Source organism: Salvia miltiorrhiza, chromosome 6 (genome assembly GCF_028751815.1).
Source record: "Salvia miltiorrhiza cultivar Shanhuang (shh) chromosome 6, IMPLAD_Smil_shh, whole genome shotgun sequence".
Taxonomy (NCBI): domain Eukaryota; kingdom Viridiplantae; phylum Streptophyta; class Magnoliopsida; order Lamiales; family Lamiaceae; genus Salvia; species Salvia miltiorrhiza.
The window spans coordinates 31,415,357-31,432,854 of NC_080392.1; the positions used below are offsets into that span (position 1 = coordinate 31,415,357).

The 17,498-nt window shown below is 42.4% G+C and overlaps 1 protein-coding gene and 1 long non-coding RNA gene across 2 annotated transcripts; one reads left to right on the forward strand and one right to left on the reverse strand.

Annotated features, from left to right (window-relative positions):
• The first annotated feature begins 5,313 nt into the window (after positions 1-5,313).
• LOC130990762 (uncharacterized) lies at positions 5,314-5,832 on the forward strand. Its single transcript, XM_057914994.1, has one exon. It carries the CDS (start codon positions 5,314-5,316, stop codon positions 5,830-5,832), a length of 519 nt encoding a protein of 172 aa, XP_057770977.1.
• Positions 5,833-11,778: 5,946 nt separating this feature from the next.
• Positions 11,779-14,969, reverse strand: LOC130989078 (uncharacterized). Its single transcript, XR_009090450.1, has 3 exons — positions 14,451-14,969; positions 12,666-12,747; positions 11,779-12,070 (listed from the first exon to the last, which is right to left on the reverse strand). It is a non-coding gene; the product is annotated as an uncharacterized LOC130989078 (long non-coding RNA).
• Between the last annotated feature and the right edge of the window lie 2,529 nt (positions 14,970-17,498).

Genomic DNA, 17,498 nt, shown 5'->3' on the forward strand with positions numbered 1-17,498 from the left:
TTGGACTTACCAGGTGAGTATAATGTGAGTGCTTCTTTTAATGTGACTGATTTGAGTCCTTTTGATGTAGGTGATGCTTTGGATTTGAGGACAAATCCTCTTCAAGAGGAGGGGAATGATGCAGCCCAAGGTTCGTTGGTGCAAGACCCGGTGCATGTTCCTGTTGGTCCAGTTACAAGAGCTCGAGCCAAGAAGTTCAAGGAGAGCTTGATGATCTTAGTTGAAGAAGTTTGGAAGCAAGAGTTGATCAAGAAGCCAATTGGAGTTTGTGGAGTTGGCGAATTGAGCCCGTGTTTGATTAATCTTATTACGTGCGAGTGGGCCGAAGTGTGAAAGACTTCAATTTTATTTATTTAGCTTTATTTCGCAGCCCATTAGTTTAAGGGCCTTGTTAATTTTCGGATTTTAAAGTAAGGGCCTTGTTTGGCCTATTAGGGCTTGTTTTTAAGTTGTTTCCTTATTAGACTAGGTTTAGTTTTGCCTATATATATGGCTGCTACATGTTGGACGAAAATTACCCTACTTTTATCAATAAACTTGTGAGTTTTATTTCTCTCTTGAGAATTTCGAATTCCTCTTGATTATTCCAAGACGAATTCAATTATCGACGTAACGGCGAGTCAACCAACCCTCGTCGGGTGTCATTCAGCGTCCCCGAGTTGCTGCGTCAACTGCACGTTGGGGTATAGGGCATTCAGTCGCCTATATCATTCCGTGGGTTAGATTCAGAGGTTTTGGGATTCCATCCTTTCCGTTCAAGTTCAGTCTTCTGCGTGCGTTGTGTTCGATCGATCGGCAAGGATCGTACCATTTCCATTTCTATAAAAGGCGGCTGTGGGTCAGTCCACAACCATCACTTTCACGCCTGCACACACACACAACACCAAGAACACGCAGCACCTTTGAAGCTTCTTCAAGCTTTCGAGCTCCGATCCAAGCACCGAGTCAGGCGCCGATCATCCTTTCGAGCACGTATCTACGTAGGTAACTTCTCAACCTACGTTTTGATCGGTTTTGTTTTGATTTTCGTCGACGTCGAAAAACGTCAATTCTCGACTTTATTTTAAAACGACGATGGATCATCGTAAGTTTTTAGTATGTTGTTCTTGGGTAGATGTTGAGCATGTTTAATGAAAGAGTTTAAGGTTGGTTCGAACCATAGCAAGGGAACCCAAAAGGGCAGCCTGGCTATGATCTTTGTCGACGTCACTTGTTCTTCGATTTTTGGTAATCGATGTAACTTGTGTATTTGTGTTTTAGGAGCATGCTAGGTTTGATCTTTGTTTATCTTTGTTTTTACCAAGCATGATAGATAATAGGATGTACTGTACGTGAACTTAGAAATGCATATTAGGGTTCCATGAGTTTTGTGTTCTAAGTTGAGTATTGAGCATGATGAGTTAAGTTTAAGTTTTTTAGGAGTATTAGATCGAGAGAGAAGCATGAGTAGTATTTTGTTGAGCATGATGAGTTAAGTTTAAGTTTTTGAGGAGTATTAGATCTAGAGAGAAGCATGAATAGGATGTTGCTTGAGTTGCAGAGCATGTTTAAGTGTTGAACTGTGGGAGTTAGTGCGTGAATTCTAGCTCTGCTGAGCTAGTCAGCTCCGGCGGCGGAATCCAACTCAGTCGAGTGGAATCAGCTCTACCGGGCGAGTCAGCTCTGGCAGTTGAAGTGCTGTTGAACTCAGCTCTAGCTATCGAAGTTCAAATCCTTGAGTCAACTCTGGAGGATTCCTCTGGCAGTCGATTCCTCTGGCGAGTGATTCCTCTGGCAGTCGATTCCTCTGGCGAGTGATTCCTCTGGCAGTCGATCCCTTTGGCGAGTGATTCCGCTGGCAGTCGATCCCTCTGGCGAGTGATTCCGCTGGCAGTCGATTCCTCTGGCGAAGTCGATTCCTCTGGCGAAGTCGATTCCTCTGACGAGGCGATTCCTCTGGCGAAGTCGATTCCTCTGGCGAAGTCGATTCCTTTGACGAGGCGATTCCTCTGGCGAAGTCGATTCCTTTGGCGAGGCGATTCCTCTGGCGAGACGATTCCTCTGGCTGGGCGATTCCTCTGGCTGGGCAATTTCTCTGGCTTGCGAGTCAGCTTTGGCTGCCGAGTCAGCTCTGACTTCCAAGTCAGAATTAGGTGTTAAGTTTTATTTCCCTATTTGAGCTTAAGTATAGGATATTAGTTTTCTGTTAATGTTCCTTCTTTTTATCGATTCTTCATAACAATGAAGGTTCGTTTGGGAAGTGACGACTCAAGAGAGAGAGTAACGTACTTGTTTGCAGAGACGCAACGAGGTGGGCTTTTTACGCTAAAATCAAGATGTTTACGCGTTTGATATTATGATGTATGATGAATTGACGTATGATGAATTGATGTATGATGCATGATGTATTGACGTATTGATGTATGATGAATGACGAAGTGGATGTTAAATTGATGTTTTATTTTCATTTCAAAGCAGGATCTGAAAATATATTTTGAAGTGTTGTATTGTCAAATATTTGAGACTTAGTATGTTATCTATCTGCATGAGAAATAATATCGGTTCTACGCGAGGTAGAATTAGTGTACACCGTGATCGAGAGTCAGCTTCCAGGTTGGCCGATTGCAGTGCTGCAGAGGGAGGCCTCCCTCTCAGTACATAAGTAACAGATACGATACTTACTTGAAAACATAGACTGGCCAGTCAACTTTGAGAAACGAAAATGAATTTAGCAATCATAAGGCTTTAGATAAATCCCTTATGCTTTGTTTAAAGTATGGCAATTACGATTTATAGCTTTATAAAGCATGATATGTGATGTTTTTGCATGTGTTCACTGAGTGCTTTCGTACTCAGCCCTGCATATGTTTTTCTAAAAATGTGCAGGTTGAGCCGGTGTGATGATGTTGCTGCAATGAGCGGAGTACGGGGTTGTTAATAAAGATGTAACATGTCTAGAATTTGTCTTCATACATATGTCTAGCTACTTTTCCGCTGCAGATTACTTTCAGTACTTACGTCGTACTTTAAGTTTAAGATGATGTTTTGTTGATGTAATAAATTAATTATCGTATTATTAAGTTTTATTCATCTTTCTTAAATGCTTAATCTGAGTCTTACGCTGTCTTTCATTAGACCGTTTTATTTCGCATTAATGAGTATTAATTAACGAGTCTTTTTAAAATGAGTAAGTTTTATGGTTTTAAATGACGCCCATTTCTTCCCCTTCTTCTTTAACCCCGTCCCTAGTCGTGGATCACACGGCCTAGCTATCCTTAGCTAGGGCGGGCTGCGACAGAGTGGTATCAGAGCTTTGGCTTGTAGGTTAAAGCTCTGAATTAGAAGTCTTGAGTTGAGTCTAGAATGAGTCACCAGGCTAATAATTATTAACAACCGTAAGCTCAGCGCACCATCACACCAAGCTCAACGAGGTATGTGAAAATTTCAAAGTTTATTCGTCATTAAATATTTGATGAGCATGATGAGCATGATGTTGATATTATATGATGAATTATGATGTTATACTTTGAAAATGCATAGCTTGAGTTTGAGCATGACGACGTAATAACTCGTTATTAATTATTATGTTGCATGAATTATGTAGTGACGTATGATGTGACGTTTTTGTGATGTGAATTGTTTGAGCAGTTGAGTTGAGTCATGATGATTTAGATACAGGAATCTAATATCATTGTTTAGAAAGATTTTCTACTAAGTAGAGGGATGAAATGAGAACTTAGAGCTTAAGCTTGAGAGATTAGCATTTGCTTTTAAGTACTTGTTTGTTTGAGTTTTGATTGTGCTTGTTTATGTTTCCTGAGTTGATTCGGGATAGTACTTCGAGTCACCTTTAAGTTTTCCTTATAGGATGGCTAGGATTATCCGCACCGCGCGAAAGTGGACGACAGCGAGATCGACCCCGGCACAGGTCAGGCATGAGTATGAGACATATGGCATCTGCTACCGAGACACGTTGGCAGAGTTCCTAGCGCACTACCATAGACTGTGGCTAGAGTTACTGGTCTTGATGGCATCATGCGCCTAGTCAGTGTGCTGCCGGACGAGTGGCAGAGATGGGCAGGAGCTATGGCACCCCATTATATCTACCGCGTGGGACAGGCCTTTGATCTCTACGGAGACTTCACTGGTTTCGTGGCCGTGTTGAGCCATCAGTTTCTGGCTTGGAGAGTTCCCCCTATTGGACCGCACGAGAGGCCGTTCGATTTGGGCCGAGCCTTTGTGATTGAGCCGCCCGAGTTTGGGTCATACCACGATGAGTCAGTGCCAGCTCCAGCCCTCAGGCTGTACGATCGCCTAGTACGGTTGACAGGCCGCCATCTCCGTACTACACTCCGTCTCCTTACTGTGTACCCTCACCTACCATTCCCGTTGTTCCCAGAGTTGGTCACCAGGACCAGTGCGAGGCAGGAGGATCTCGCCCCGCAGGAGTTCAGAGGTCTGCCGAGGACGACCCAGAGCAGCAGGTTGCAGTAGGGACGTGCCGTCTTGAGATACTGGACCCACACGAGATGGGGTTCGTCACAGACACTCAGATTCTCTACGCGGATCTGCTGACGGGATGCCTTTCGCACCGGGAGCTCCAGGAGAGATTGGTAGCCATCGAGTCCGTCTTTGGAGAGGATCCGATAGAGGTTAGGGTTGAGGGCGACGATGAGGAGGAGCCGATGGAGCACCCGATAGAGGCTATAGCCGAGGATGAGGATGAGGAGGAGCCGATGGAGGATGCGATAGAGGCTGTAGTCGATAACGAGGACGAAGAGGAGCCGATGGAGGATGCGATAGAGGCTGTAGTCGATAACGAGGACGAAGAGGAGCCGATGGAGGATCCAGCGGAGGTTAGAGCCGATGAGGACCGCGAGAGTGTGGGCAGTACGCCCTGGCCGTAGTTTTTCTTTTATGCTGTGATGTATATATAGATGGGAGGATGCTAGTTCTTGATGTTTTGACATGCTTAGATAGGCATGTGTATATATTTTTGCCCTAGATGCTATGTAGATAGATGTTCCTAGTTTGCATTAGTAGCAACTAGATGAGCAGTCGGTAGAGTGACCGTATGAGGTCCATACCGAGACATAGTACTATCTATGATGTTAGCTTAGAGCGACATCATAATAAGTACTATGGTATTTTTGTAAGTCCTCTAAAGAGGCAACCTTATATGGTTGACCCGAGTGGTCTTTTGCTAGCATTTATAAGCTTTTTTTTTTCTTTTTATGAATATTGTGTGAACGTGTTTGTTTCCTTGACTTGAGTTTAGTTCGGCGAATCTTAGAAACGATGTTCGATGTAAGACTTACCTTCTGTTAATACAGAATGCCTCTGAGACGCAACCAAGGGCGTAATTTAGATGACAGGCGGGAAAATACTCCCCCGCCACCACCGCAACCCGAGAGGAGAATCGAAGAACTTTTCCTTAGACAAAATCCACCCGGTTTTAGTGGAACTGGAAGTCCACAAGAGGCGGAGGACTGGGTTAGAGCCTTGGAGAGGATCTTTAAGTTCCTCAGGTGTAATGATCAGGAAAGGATGTTGTGCATGTCCTTCCAGTTAACCGGATCAGCCGACTACTGGTGGGAAGCACGACAGAAGACCCTGACACCCGAGCAAATAGAGAATTATTACACCTGGGAACAATTTAAGACTACGCTTTTCGAGAAGTACGTACCGAGGAGTTATCGCAAGCAGCGAGAAGCTGAATTTGCAAATCTGAAGCAAGGGAAGAAATCGGTTGCAAAGTATGACCGAGAATTCTGTGACTTATCACGTTTTGCTCCACAGAAGGTGGACACTGATGAGAAGATGTCTGAGCTTTTCTGCGCCGGTTTGAGGTAGGACATTAGGGTAGTATTGGCAAGTCAGGCCGCACTATCATACACTGAGGCGTTGAATCGAGCCTTAGATATGGAGTTGGCTATGCAGCCAGAGAAAGTACACCGCCGCTAACTCAGACAAAAGTACCTGGAGGACAACAGAATGCGCCTCCAGCACAGAGTGGGAAGAGGAAATGGGAGGACAGAGGACAAGGCAACAGAAAGCCGTGGCAAGGACAAGGCCAACAACAACAGGGTAAACAACAATACCCTGGACAGTCATCAGGACAACCGAGGACGCCGCCGTGTGCCAAGTGCAACAAGATGCACTTGGGGGGTTTGCAAAGCTGGACTAAATGTATGCTACAACTGTGGACAAGCTGGACATTACTCGCCGCACTGCCCGAGTAAACAACAAGGAATGGCAAAAGGGAAGCCGGATGCGAGTTCGGCTCAGCCCTTGAGAACCATTATGGGGTATCCGCAACCGCCCCAACAACAGCGCCAGCCGGAAGGTCCACAGAAACAGCAGAAACAACAGCAGCAACAGCAACTACCCCAACCGCCACAACATCAGAGAGCCTTTGCGCTCAATGAGAAACAGCCCGAGAAAAATCAGGGAAACCTGACAGGTATGGGCAAGATTTTGGATGTACCAGTTATAGTTCTGTTTGACACAGGAGCTTCGCATTCTTTTATTGCTCAAGCATGCGTAGATACTTTCAAACTGGAACCAAAACTAGCTACACCCGAATTGAGAGTAATTACTCCTGTAGGTAAAGCTACTACAGTTTCTCACGTGATCTCTAACGTAGAGCTTGAGTTAGGACCACTAAGGATGAAAGCAAGAACCTTGCACTTAATGCCTATGTGGGACGTAGACATTATTCTAGGAATGGATTGGTTAGCAGAGAATTTTGCCACGATTGACTGTAAGAAGAGGATGATAACTTTCCAGCCACCTGAGAAGGAACCGATGTGCTTTCATGGCATAAATAGAAGTAAGAGAGTCCCAACCGTTTCGGCACTTCAAGCGTCGAAGCTGATGAAGAAGAAAGGAGCACAAGCTTACCTAGTTTACTTGAATGATGAAGTAGAATCAAGTAAGAACTTAGAGGATGTAGCAGTGGTAAGGGAATATGGAGATGTATTTCCCGAGGTGTTACCAGGATTGCCACCAACGAGACAGTTGGAGTTTACTATCGACTTAGAACCTGGTTCAGCACCAGTGTCGAAGGCACCCTACAGAATGGCACCTAAAGAGCTGCAAGAATTGAAGATTCAGCTGCAGGAACTACTCGAATTAGGTTTTATCCGACCTAGTGTATCCCCGTGGGGAGCACCAGTCCTTTTTGTCAAAAAGAAGGATGGCACTTTAAGAATGTGCATAGATTATCGCGAGCTGAATAAATTGACACTCAAGAACAAATATCTTTTACCAAGGATAGACGACTTGTTTGATCAATTAAGAGGAGCGAGCGTTTTCTCGAAAGTTGACTTGAGATCGGGATATACCTAAGACAGCTTTTCGAACGAGGTATGGACACTATGAGTTCATAGTTATGCCATTCGATTTGACGAACGCCCCAGCAGTATTCATGGACCTCATAAATCGAGTGTTCCATCAATACCTGGATAAATTTGTCCTAGTCTTCATAGATGATATACTCATCTATTCGAAGAATAAGCAAGAGCACCAACAACATCTGAGAGTAGTGTTGGAAACGCTTAGAGCTGATAAGCTTTTCGCCAAATTCACCAAGTGTGAATTTTGGTTGAACGAAGTAACGTTTTTAGGACATATTGTTTCATCCGACGGGATTAAGGTTGACCCCGCCAAAGTACAAGCCGTACATGAGTGGAGATCACCAACGACGCCTAACGAGATTCGCAGCTTAACTCACAAGTTTATTGATAAAAGTAGGCTGAAAATTTCGTCCAACACAAAGCCTTATATATATAGGCAAAGTAACGACTAAACCTAACTTGACTAACAAGCAAAAGAAGCCCTAATTTCGAAATATACAAGGCTGCCAAACAAAGGCCCTTATTAATTCGAAAATAACAAAGCCCTTTAAACTAATGGGCTGCGAAAATAACAAGACTGAAATAAATAAATGAAGTCTTCAAAATAAATAAAATCTTCAAGCTTCGGCCCACTCGCACTTGATGATATTAATTAAACTTGGGCCGACTCCACCATCTCCAATGGGTCTCTTCATCAACTCTTGAGCCCACACTTCTTGAACTAAGCTCATCAAGCACTCCTTGAACTTCTTGGCTCGTGCTCTTGTAACCGGACCAACAGGAACATGCACCGGGTCTTGCACTAATGATGCGTGCCATGGAGGCCCAAGTTACTGATGCAGCCCAAGGTTCGTTGGTGCAAGACCCGGTGCATGTTCCTGTTGGTCCGGTTACAAGAGCACGAGCCAAGAAGTTCAAGGAGAGCTTGATGAGCTTAGTTCAAGAAGTGTGGCCTCAAGAGTTGATGAAGAGACCCATTGGAGTTGGCGAATTGAGCCCGTGCTTAATTAATCTCATTACATGCGAGTGGGCCGAAGCTTGAAGATTTTATTTATTTTGAAGACTTCATTTATTTATTTCAGTCTTGTTATTTTCGCAGCCCATTAGTTTAAAGGGCTTTGTTATTTTCGAATTAATAAGGGCCTTGTTTGGCAGCCTTGTGAATTTCGAAATTAGGGCTTCTCTTTGCTTGTTAGTCAAGTTAGGTTTAGTCTTTACTTTGCCTATATATAAGGCTTTGTGTTGGACGAAATTTTCAGCCTACCTATAATCAAATTGTGAGTTTTTATTCTCTCTTGAGAGTTTCGAATTCTTCTTGATTTTTCCAAGACGAATTCAATTTATCGACGTAACGGCGAGATCAACCAACCCTCGTCGGGTGTCATTCAGCGTCCCCGAGTTGCTGCGTCAATTTCACGTTGGGGTATAGGGCATTCAGTCGCCTATATCATTCCGTGGGTTAGATTCAGAGGTTTTGGGATCTCCATCCTTCCGTTCCAATTCAGTCTTCCGCGTGCGTTGTGTTCGATCGATCGGTAAGGATCGTATCATTTGGCACCAGAGCCGCGTTTCGTATCCAGGTTTCGTTTGTTTGTTTTCGTTACTGTGTCAAGGGTAGAATTTTGGGGTTTTCGTTTTCTGTCCGAGTTTTCTGTTCCGCTGTTTGATTATAACTCCTAGGGTTTCGATTTCCTTCAGCTGTGTTCAATACCATATATCTTGGGTGGTCTGATTTACTCATAAACTTTCACTCTTATACACATCCATCATCATACGACTTACACACATCCATATAAATCCATACATCATAATTTTCGTTTGGTTCTTGAATTTTCTTTTCTTACAGCATCTTGTTCCTATATAGTTCACTGGCATCGTATAGATCCTTTTGGGGCAGTTTCTGCGTACTTTTTTCCCGATTTTTGTTTATTTCTCGTTGTGTTTTCTAGAGTCCTTGGGTAGTATAGAGCCTTTCGGGACAGTTTCGACGTACACTTTTTCCTGTTTTCGATTATTTCTCGTTGTGTTTTCTGAAATCCTTGGGTAGAATAGAGCGTTTTGAGCCTGTTTCTGCGCAGTACTTTTTGGGTTGTTCAGTCTGCGTTTCTGGTAGTTTTCGTTTTCGTTGGGGGTTTCCAACCTTTTCGTATCCGTTTAGTGTTGTTGGTGTGGTCTCTTGTGGGACGTTTCATTGAGTGCTCTCGTTGAGACAGTTTGGCAATCTCGTTGGTGCAGTTGGTTTTTGAGTTCAGTTGGTAGATTGAGGGAATTTGATTCCTTGAGAGAGAAATTGAGTGGAAAAAGGCACGAGAGAGTGAGATTATTAGAGTGAAAAAAGCCGTTGAATTGTGTGATACACGAGCGCTGAGTGATTTCATCTTGAGTGATACACGAGTGTTTGTGAGGTGGTGAGGTCCTTTTATTTTGTTTCACTAACCGTTTCTTGTTTTCTTTGTCACTATGTCTAAGAAAGATGAACAGGGTGCGGATTTGAGCGATAGCCCTGTTATGGATCCACAGTTAAAACTTGTGGTGGAGGCACTTCGCTCAGAATTTGGCAAGATGCTACACTCAGAAATCGAGAGAGTGTACGACAAGATCGAGCTGATGGAGCAGTCTCATTCTCGAGAGACCACTTTCACACGAGGAGGCCGACGCGGGCGAGGAGGCCGTGGTGGTGGAGGAGGTCGATTCCACCGTCAGTATGAGGAGCATGTAGATGATACAGGATTTGACGAAGAGGATGATGGCGGCAGAACGTGGCAAGATAACAATCTGGGCAACATCAAGATGAACGTTCCTCCCTTCCAAGGGAAGAATGACCCAGAATTGTATCTTGATTGGGAGAGAAAGGTGGAGCTTATGTTCGATTGCCACAACTATTCAGAGCTCAAGAAGGTGAAGTTGGCAGCAATTGAGTTCTCCGATTATGCACTTGTTTGGTGGGATCAGATGGTGACGAGTAGGAGGAGAAACAGTGAGCCACCCATTCAGAATTGGCAGGAGATGAAGGCTGTGATGAGGAAGCGTTTTGTGCCGAATCATTACTACCGCGAGCTTTTCAACAAGTTGCAGACTTTGAGGCAAGGCAGTCGGAGTGTGGATGAGTACTATAAGGAGATGGAGGTTGCCATGATTCGAGCGAATGTGGTGGAGGAGCGAGAGGTGACCATGGCGAGATTCTTGACTGGTTTGCATTGGGATATTCGTGATAAGGTGGAGTTGCAGCACTACGTTGAGTTGGAGGACATGGTTCATATGGCCATCAAGATCGAGAATCAACGCAAGAGGAGGGGCAACAACAGCAGCAACCAGCGCCAGAATCAGGGCAATTGGAGGCAATCACAACCAGTTTCTAGTGGTTCCTCATCAAAAGGGAATCAATGGAAAAAGGAGGCACCGCCGAGAGAGGAGAAGAAGCCGTTCCTTAGGTCCCGACCCGAGGGATCCGGTGCAGCAAATCAGGGCAATCAGGCCGTTTCTGATGGTCGAAATCGAGATAAGAAGTGCTTCAAGTGCCAAGGCTTCGGGCATATTATGAGTGACTGCCCGAACAGGAGAATTATGATCTTGAGAGATGACGGCGAAGTCGTGACGGATGGTGATGAGACCGATCCTGATATGCCGAAATTGGAGGAAGGAGATGGTACCGATGATGAGGAGGAGTGTGAGGAGATTTTCGCGCTCAATGGACAGCTTTTTGTAGCTAGGAGAGCCTTGAGTGTTCAAACTCAACCCAATGAGCGAGAGCAGCGGGAGAATCTCTTTCACACGAGATGTCTTGTTCAAGACAAGGTATGTAGTGTGATCATTGATGGCGGGAGTTGCACGAATGTGGCTAGTAGAGCCATGGTTGAGAGATTGGGGCTGACCACGGAGAAGCATTCCAAGCCGTATCGTTTGCAGTGGCTGAATGAGACAGGCGTCATCAAAGTGACGAAGCAAGTGAAGGTTCCGTTTCGCATTGGGAAGTATGAGGATGAGGTTGTGTGTGATGTGATCCCTATGCAAGCGAGCCACATCCTGTTGGGGCGACCGTGGCAGTTTGATCGCCGTGTTATTCATGATGGCTTCACCAACAAATACTCATTTGAATACAAGCAGAAAAAGGTGTCACTTGTTCCTCTTACTCCTAAACAAGTTTATGAGGATCAAGTGCAATTGCAAAAGGAGGCGGATAAGGTGAAGTCAAAGGAGCAGCCCGTGGAGAAGAAGGAGAATGGATTGATTCATAAGTCCTTTCTTGCTAGGGCTAGTGATTTGAAGTGGTGTGTACAGGAGGAGAGGCCGATCATGCTGTTACGATATCAGGAGAACTTGGTTATTACTAACGATCTCTCTTCTCTACCCCCTTCTATTCGTTCTGTTTTTGTCACAGCCCACTATCCCAATGACGGGTTAACAGGGGTTATGACTTGGGGTGAACAATAAGAAATGGAAATGGACAATTACTTAACATTAAAGTATATGAAAATATCACTTATAGATAAAAAGCTAGGATCATATATGATCATTTGGATACTTATAAAACATACACATAAAAGAGAACTGATTAAGGTGGTTTACCCAATAACACGTGTAACAACTTCATAATATAGAGTTATCCTAATCAAAGTGTTTTGCAGCGGAAAACGTGTGAGATATACATATGAAGATGTATACTCAAGGTTACATTTCTTGAAATGTCAAAGGAACACCCGCTCAACATCATTCCATTCCATCAACTGCTCAACCTGCACATTTAGAAATACATGCAGGGCTGAGTATAAAAATACTCAGTGGGCATAGCCGAAAATACAACATGCATACATATATAAATTGAACTGCCATAACAGTAACACACAGGGGTTTTCTTAAATGACCTGCGCTTACTAAAATATTTCTTTCATTTTCATAAAGTCGATCGGCCGATCATTTTCCCTCATATGATCCATATCTGTCCTTTCTGTCACGCGCCGGGAAGGAGGCCTCCTTACCACGGACGCCAAGACCGGTCGCAAGCGACTCGCGGTCTCCATAAGTGTACACGTTAACCCTAGCTAGCGACCTTTGTCTAGCATAGGATCCCAATTGGATTTCCTTTAAAGTTGGCGAACCAACACAGATAGGATACATATAAAAACATAAACATTTTTGGCAGTCAATCATTTCATAAACATTTCATTTCATTTCATGAACATTTCATTTTCATTTCATAAGAGTCATTTATCATTTGGGCATAATAATAAACTGAAATTAACAGTTAAAATCATCTCATGCATATATTCGTATAAGAGGCCTACGACACGCAGGGGATCTCTATATACGTATAGTAAAAGTAATGCCCACCTGGTTAGGCAAAGCCTGAAGATCATAATCATATATAAACCTGTCTTGGGAAAGCAGCGCTAATCCCCTTGGTCCACAAAGCCTACAAGAAATTCTATTCTTAATAGGTCTCCTTGAATCTAATCTTAAGTCATGGTGTAGTGCTTAACATTCTATGATTCACTTAGCCGGGTTTTTAATGAATAAATAATTAAAAACATTTCTCTTGAGTTAAGAACACCAACAATATTCTTACTCATCTTTCTTTAATAATTGGAATTATAAATAAAACCAATTAAATCATAAATACTTTTTATTTCATGATGCAAATGAAATGTCATGTCATGCTTAGCATATGATAAGTAATTACTTAAAATATGCACTTAATAATAATTTAATATTATTATAAAAATTATCCTTTAAATAAATTAATCAAACTAATAATAGTTCAATTAATTAAAAATAAGAAAGCCCAATTTAATTAATTGAAGGCAATCCAAAGTCTTTAAAAATAATTAATCAAACTAATTAATAGTCTAATTAAATAAAATAGGGAAGCCATTTAAATAGATGAAATGGAGCTCATGCTTAAATAAATAATAGCCCATATAAATTTAAAAGATGAGGCCCAACTCAATAAAATATGAATGGCCCAGACTGAATAAAATAAATCGGGCCCAGCTAAATAAAATTAAAAATCGGCCCAAGCTTTTAAAAATCGCAGCCCAAATCTATTTAAAAATCGAAGCCCATCACTCATAAAAATCGGCCCAAATACTCGGCCCAAATAAGGAAATAACAAAGCCCAACCTTTAAAATTTTCGGCCCATATGCTCAAGCCCACTCCAAACCTAGCCCAAAGTCTTCCTCCCCCTTCTTCTTCCCCATCTGTCGCACAACACTCATCTCTCTCTCCCTCTCAGCCGCTCACTCTCTCTCGCTCTCTGCCTCTCCCGCCGCCGCCACCGGACGGCAGCACCGTCCCCGGAGGCCGGCGGCTCCGCCTCCTCTCTCTCCTTCCCTTCGACCTCAAGTCTCCCTCTCACTCTTCCCCCACCTCACAAACCAACACACGCCGGCCCCTCTCCCGACGCCCCTCCTCTTCTCCCTCTCTCTCGGCGGCAGCAACCGCCGTCACGGTCACCGCCCGACATTAGCGGGCAGAGCCGCCGTGCAGCGGCCTCCTCTCTCTCTACGCGCTCTGGCCAGACAGCAGCTCGGAGCCACCGCTGACCGCCGCCTGCCCTCTCTCAACTCCGGCCGATAGCAGCAGCCATATGCTGCCACCATCGCCGATTCCCAGCAGCTCTCTGTACCCCCCCTTGTTCTCTCTCCTCCTCGCTGCTCTCATGGCCGCTGGAGCTCGCCGGAGCAACGGCGACAACCACTGCCCCTCGGTTCTCCCTTCTCTCGGCTGAAACAGGCCCGACATCCCACCGCGAAGAGCGGCGCCCGAGCCCTCGCTCCCTCTCTCTCACCGTGGCCGGGCGACAGCAGCGCCGCTGCCGTCGACTCTCTCTCTGCCCTTCCCGACTCAAACGCTCCAAACACTCAGATTCGACAGCAAACCAAGTTCAAGACTCCATTTTTCAATAAAAACAACAAATCTCCTCTTCTGCTTTTCTTTTCTTTTAACAACAGTCATGTTCTGATGTATGTGTATGAATAAATAAATGTCATTCTTTTGAAATGCTTGAAATGTTTTGCTGTGTAAATCATGAGGTTTATTTGTGGTTTCTGATAAACCAATTTGGAGCTAGAGGCGTAATGTATAAACAGAGGTAGGCGAAAAAGTCAAGTGGTTACCTTGGCGAGGATTTCAGTTGGTATTCTGATTTTTTGCTTGTTTGCTCAATACTTGATTTTTGGTGAAATGAGCTTGGGCAGCCGATGAAAATTTTCAAAATGAGTGGAGCATGTTTCTAATAGATAGAAGAGTGCAGATTGGAGACTATAATTGTGGAGGTTGCAGTGTAGAATGGTGAAGGGAGTTGCTAGCTGGAAAGCATGATTGAAATTAGTCAGTGATGAATGAGGTGTAATGCATGTATGGTAGGTGGGTAGGTGGGTAGGTGGCTAATGGATGATATAGGGTGTAGGTGATTTGACTAATAAAATATCTGTGTTGGTTTATCGAACTGTAATAATTCTTCAGTGTTCGCTAAATAAAATAGTTCGTGTAAATGATCGATGCTCAATTAAATAAATATATAATGCATATAAATTTAATAACTAAATTTACATATATATATTTTTGTAAATCGTCTTTGTTGGAATTAAAATAAATTCTTTTTTTCTCAATCCGGCGTGAATTATCTTACTTCTAAATTTAAAATTATTCTAAACTTAGCTCGAGGAAACGGGGTATTACATTCCTCCCTCCTTAAAAAAATTCCGTCCTCGGAATTGCATATCTGATAATCTAGTTGGGGATACTAGTCTTTTATTGCATTAATCTCTTTCGTGGCCTTTTCCATCCTGTGATGGTTCCACTACATGACGAGAACAATATTATTGCCTCGTAAAACTTGAATCTTGCGATCAAGTATCTGGACTGATTTCTCATCACAACTTAGGTCCTGGCTAGGACTACTTTACCTTGCTTAATCACATGCTTTCTTAATTGCGAGGTGCTATACGTATTGTATACATCCACAATGCTTGTAGGGTCTCAAAAGGTCTTATATAACGGGGTCGTAACTTGCCCCTCTTTCCGAAACGTATAACTCCCTTTGAGGGAGAGACTTTGAGGAAAACTCGATCCCCAACATTAAATTCTAATTCCAATCGGCGTTTATCGGCGTAAGACTTTTGTCTATCTTGAGTTTCTTTGATTCTTTGCTTGATGTGGTCGACTTTCTCAATCGCCTGTTGGACCAGTTCAGGATCTAACAACATTCTTTCACCCACTTCATCTTAGTAAAGTGGTGAACTACTTTAATTGTTTCCTTCGTCCTAAGTCACCTTCTCAGATTTGACTAGGGAATTCTAATATCAAACTTTTCTCATCATCTTGGTAACTTTCACTTAAAGATTAATGGCACTCCTTCTGCCATGTAAACTCATTTTCTCATTTCCAAATGATTATTTAATGTGGTTTTCTAAGTTTCCATTGTGGTGGCGTTCCAACTTTATTCTTGCTGTAGCTTCTGGCACTTTAGTCAAAGCATTCACTCTCTTAGCTTGAGCCTACTAGCCTTGGGGTTGGGTTATACCTTAAGTTTAGTTCTAGTGCTTTCCTTCCATTTCCTTTTTCTTTACCTCCATCTTGAGGTGGTGTACATATCTTGTTTGTGCGTGAACTTTTTCCTTCTCCAATTGTTGTAGTGACTCGGTGGTGAGAATCTCGTTCATTGCTTGTTCCTTCATAATATCTCCTTAGTTTACTAGGAAAATTGAAAATCTCATGCCGCGATTTATTTACGAACTCCTTTACTCATTTCTCATTATTCATTTATAAATGACTTAAATAAGCATTTTAAACTCCATTAAAATGGAATTGATTTAAAACATTTTAATCCTTTTAAAAATCCATACTCATAAAGCCTTAACTCATGCTCTATCTCATATTCTATCTCTTTACTCAACTTTATATAAACTCTCCACTCATCTCAAATCCTTAAGTTCAAGGATAGGTTTCAAGAAAATCATGGTACTAAGTCTCGATTTATCTCTCATATAAGGCTCGTCTAATCTCATTCAACACATAGACAACACAATCACATAAGGCACATAAGAAAACACAATCAAACTTTATCAAAACATGCTCTGTTTTTACACTGACTCAACTTCAAAATCTAACCTGTTCTTACTCCGACACCTCCTGGACTCGAGACTCATACCAAAAGAAAGGTCTTCGAGTCTATTTTCATATATAAAAAAAGTAGAGTCAAAAACTCCAAGTATTGTAGGAGACATGACTGTTTTACTACAGTCTACCATATTCGGCAGTTTTGAGCAATCGAAAACTTGGATTTTTGTTTTTTTTTTTTTTAATAGTAAATGTTGTCAAATTGGGCTCAAATTTTGTGGATATCTAGCTAACTCAATAAGGTTAATACCATAAAATTTTGGAAAGCTAGATCACACAGGAATCTACTGAAATGAATGACTCTTTCCCCTGCACTCTGAAACTCTCGGTAGTAATGTGCAGTTTCGGTTTTGTATTTTATAAAAATAGTAAACGAAGTCCAAATGACTTGAAATTTTACCGATGTTCTCAAGACTCATGTAGAGACTTGGTATAAAATTTTCAAAGCTTTTTGACATTGAAAAAAAAACCGTCGATCACAGTAGGTCAGTAGGCCTACGAAATTCACCAAAATCTCATCTCAAACTCTTAAAATACTCAACTCAACATTCCTTCAAGGAAACTCATCAAAGCTCATTTTAAACACATATAACACTCACAAACATTCAAGCACATTATAATGCTCATCATACTCAAATCTTGACTCTCTTCTTACATCATAACCTCAAATCTCTAGTAAAACGTTTCAATGAACGCATCATTAAAATTCTCTTTTCATTTTCATGCACAAAATTACTCAATTATTCAAACATGATCTCATTCATCATATAAATCATTATACACATATAGATTCCCTTTTATCATGTACTAAACTCTAATGAAACTTCATGTATCATCATAAGACTCTTAATAAAACATGACAAACTTTCACATAATGGTCATAAAGCAATTAAACCTCATTTTATCAATCATCGACTTCTCAAAATATGAAAACTCAAAAACTCATATAAACTAAACTAAGTCAAAAATTTTCTTAGCCAACAAAAGACTTACTCAAACATAATTATACACTAATATCATGCTCAAATACATATATCTTAAGC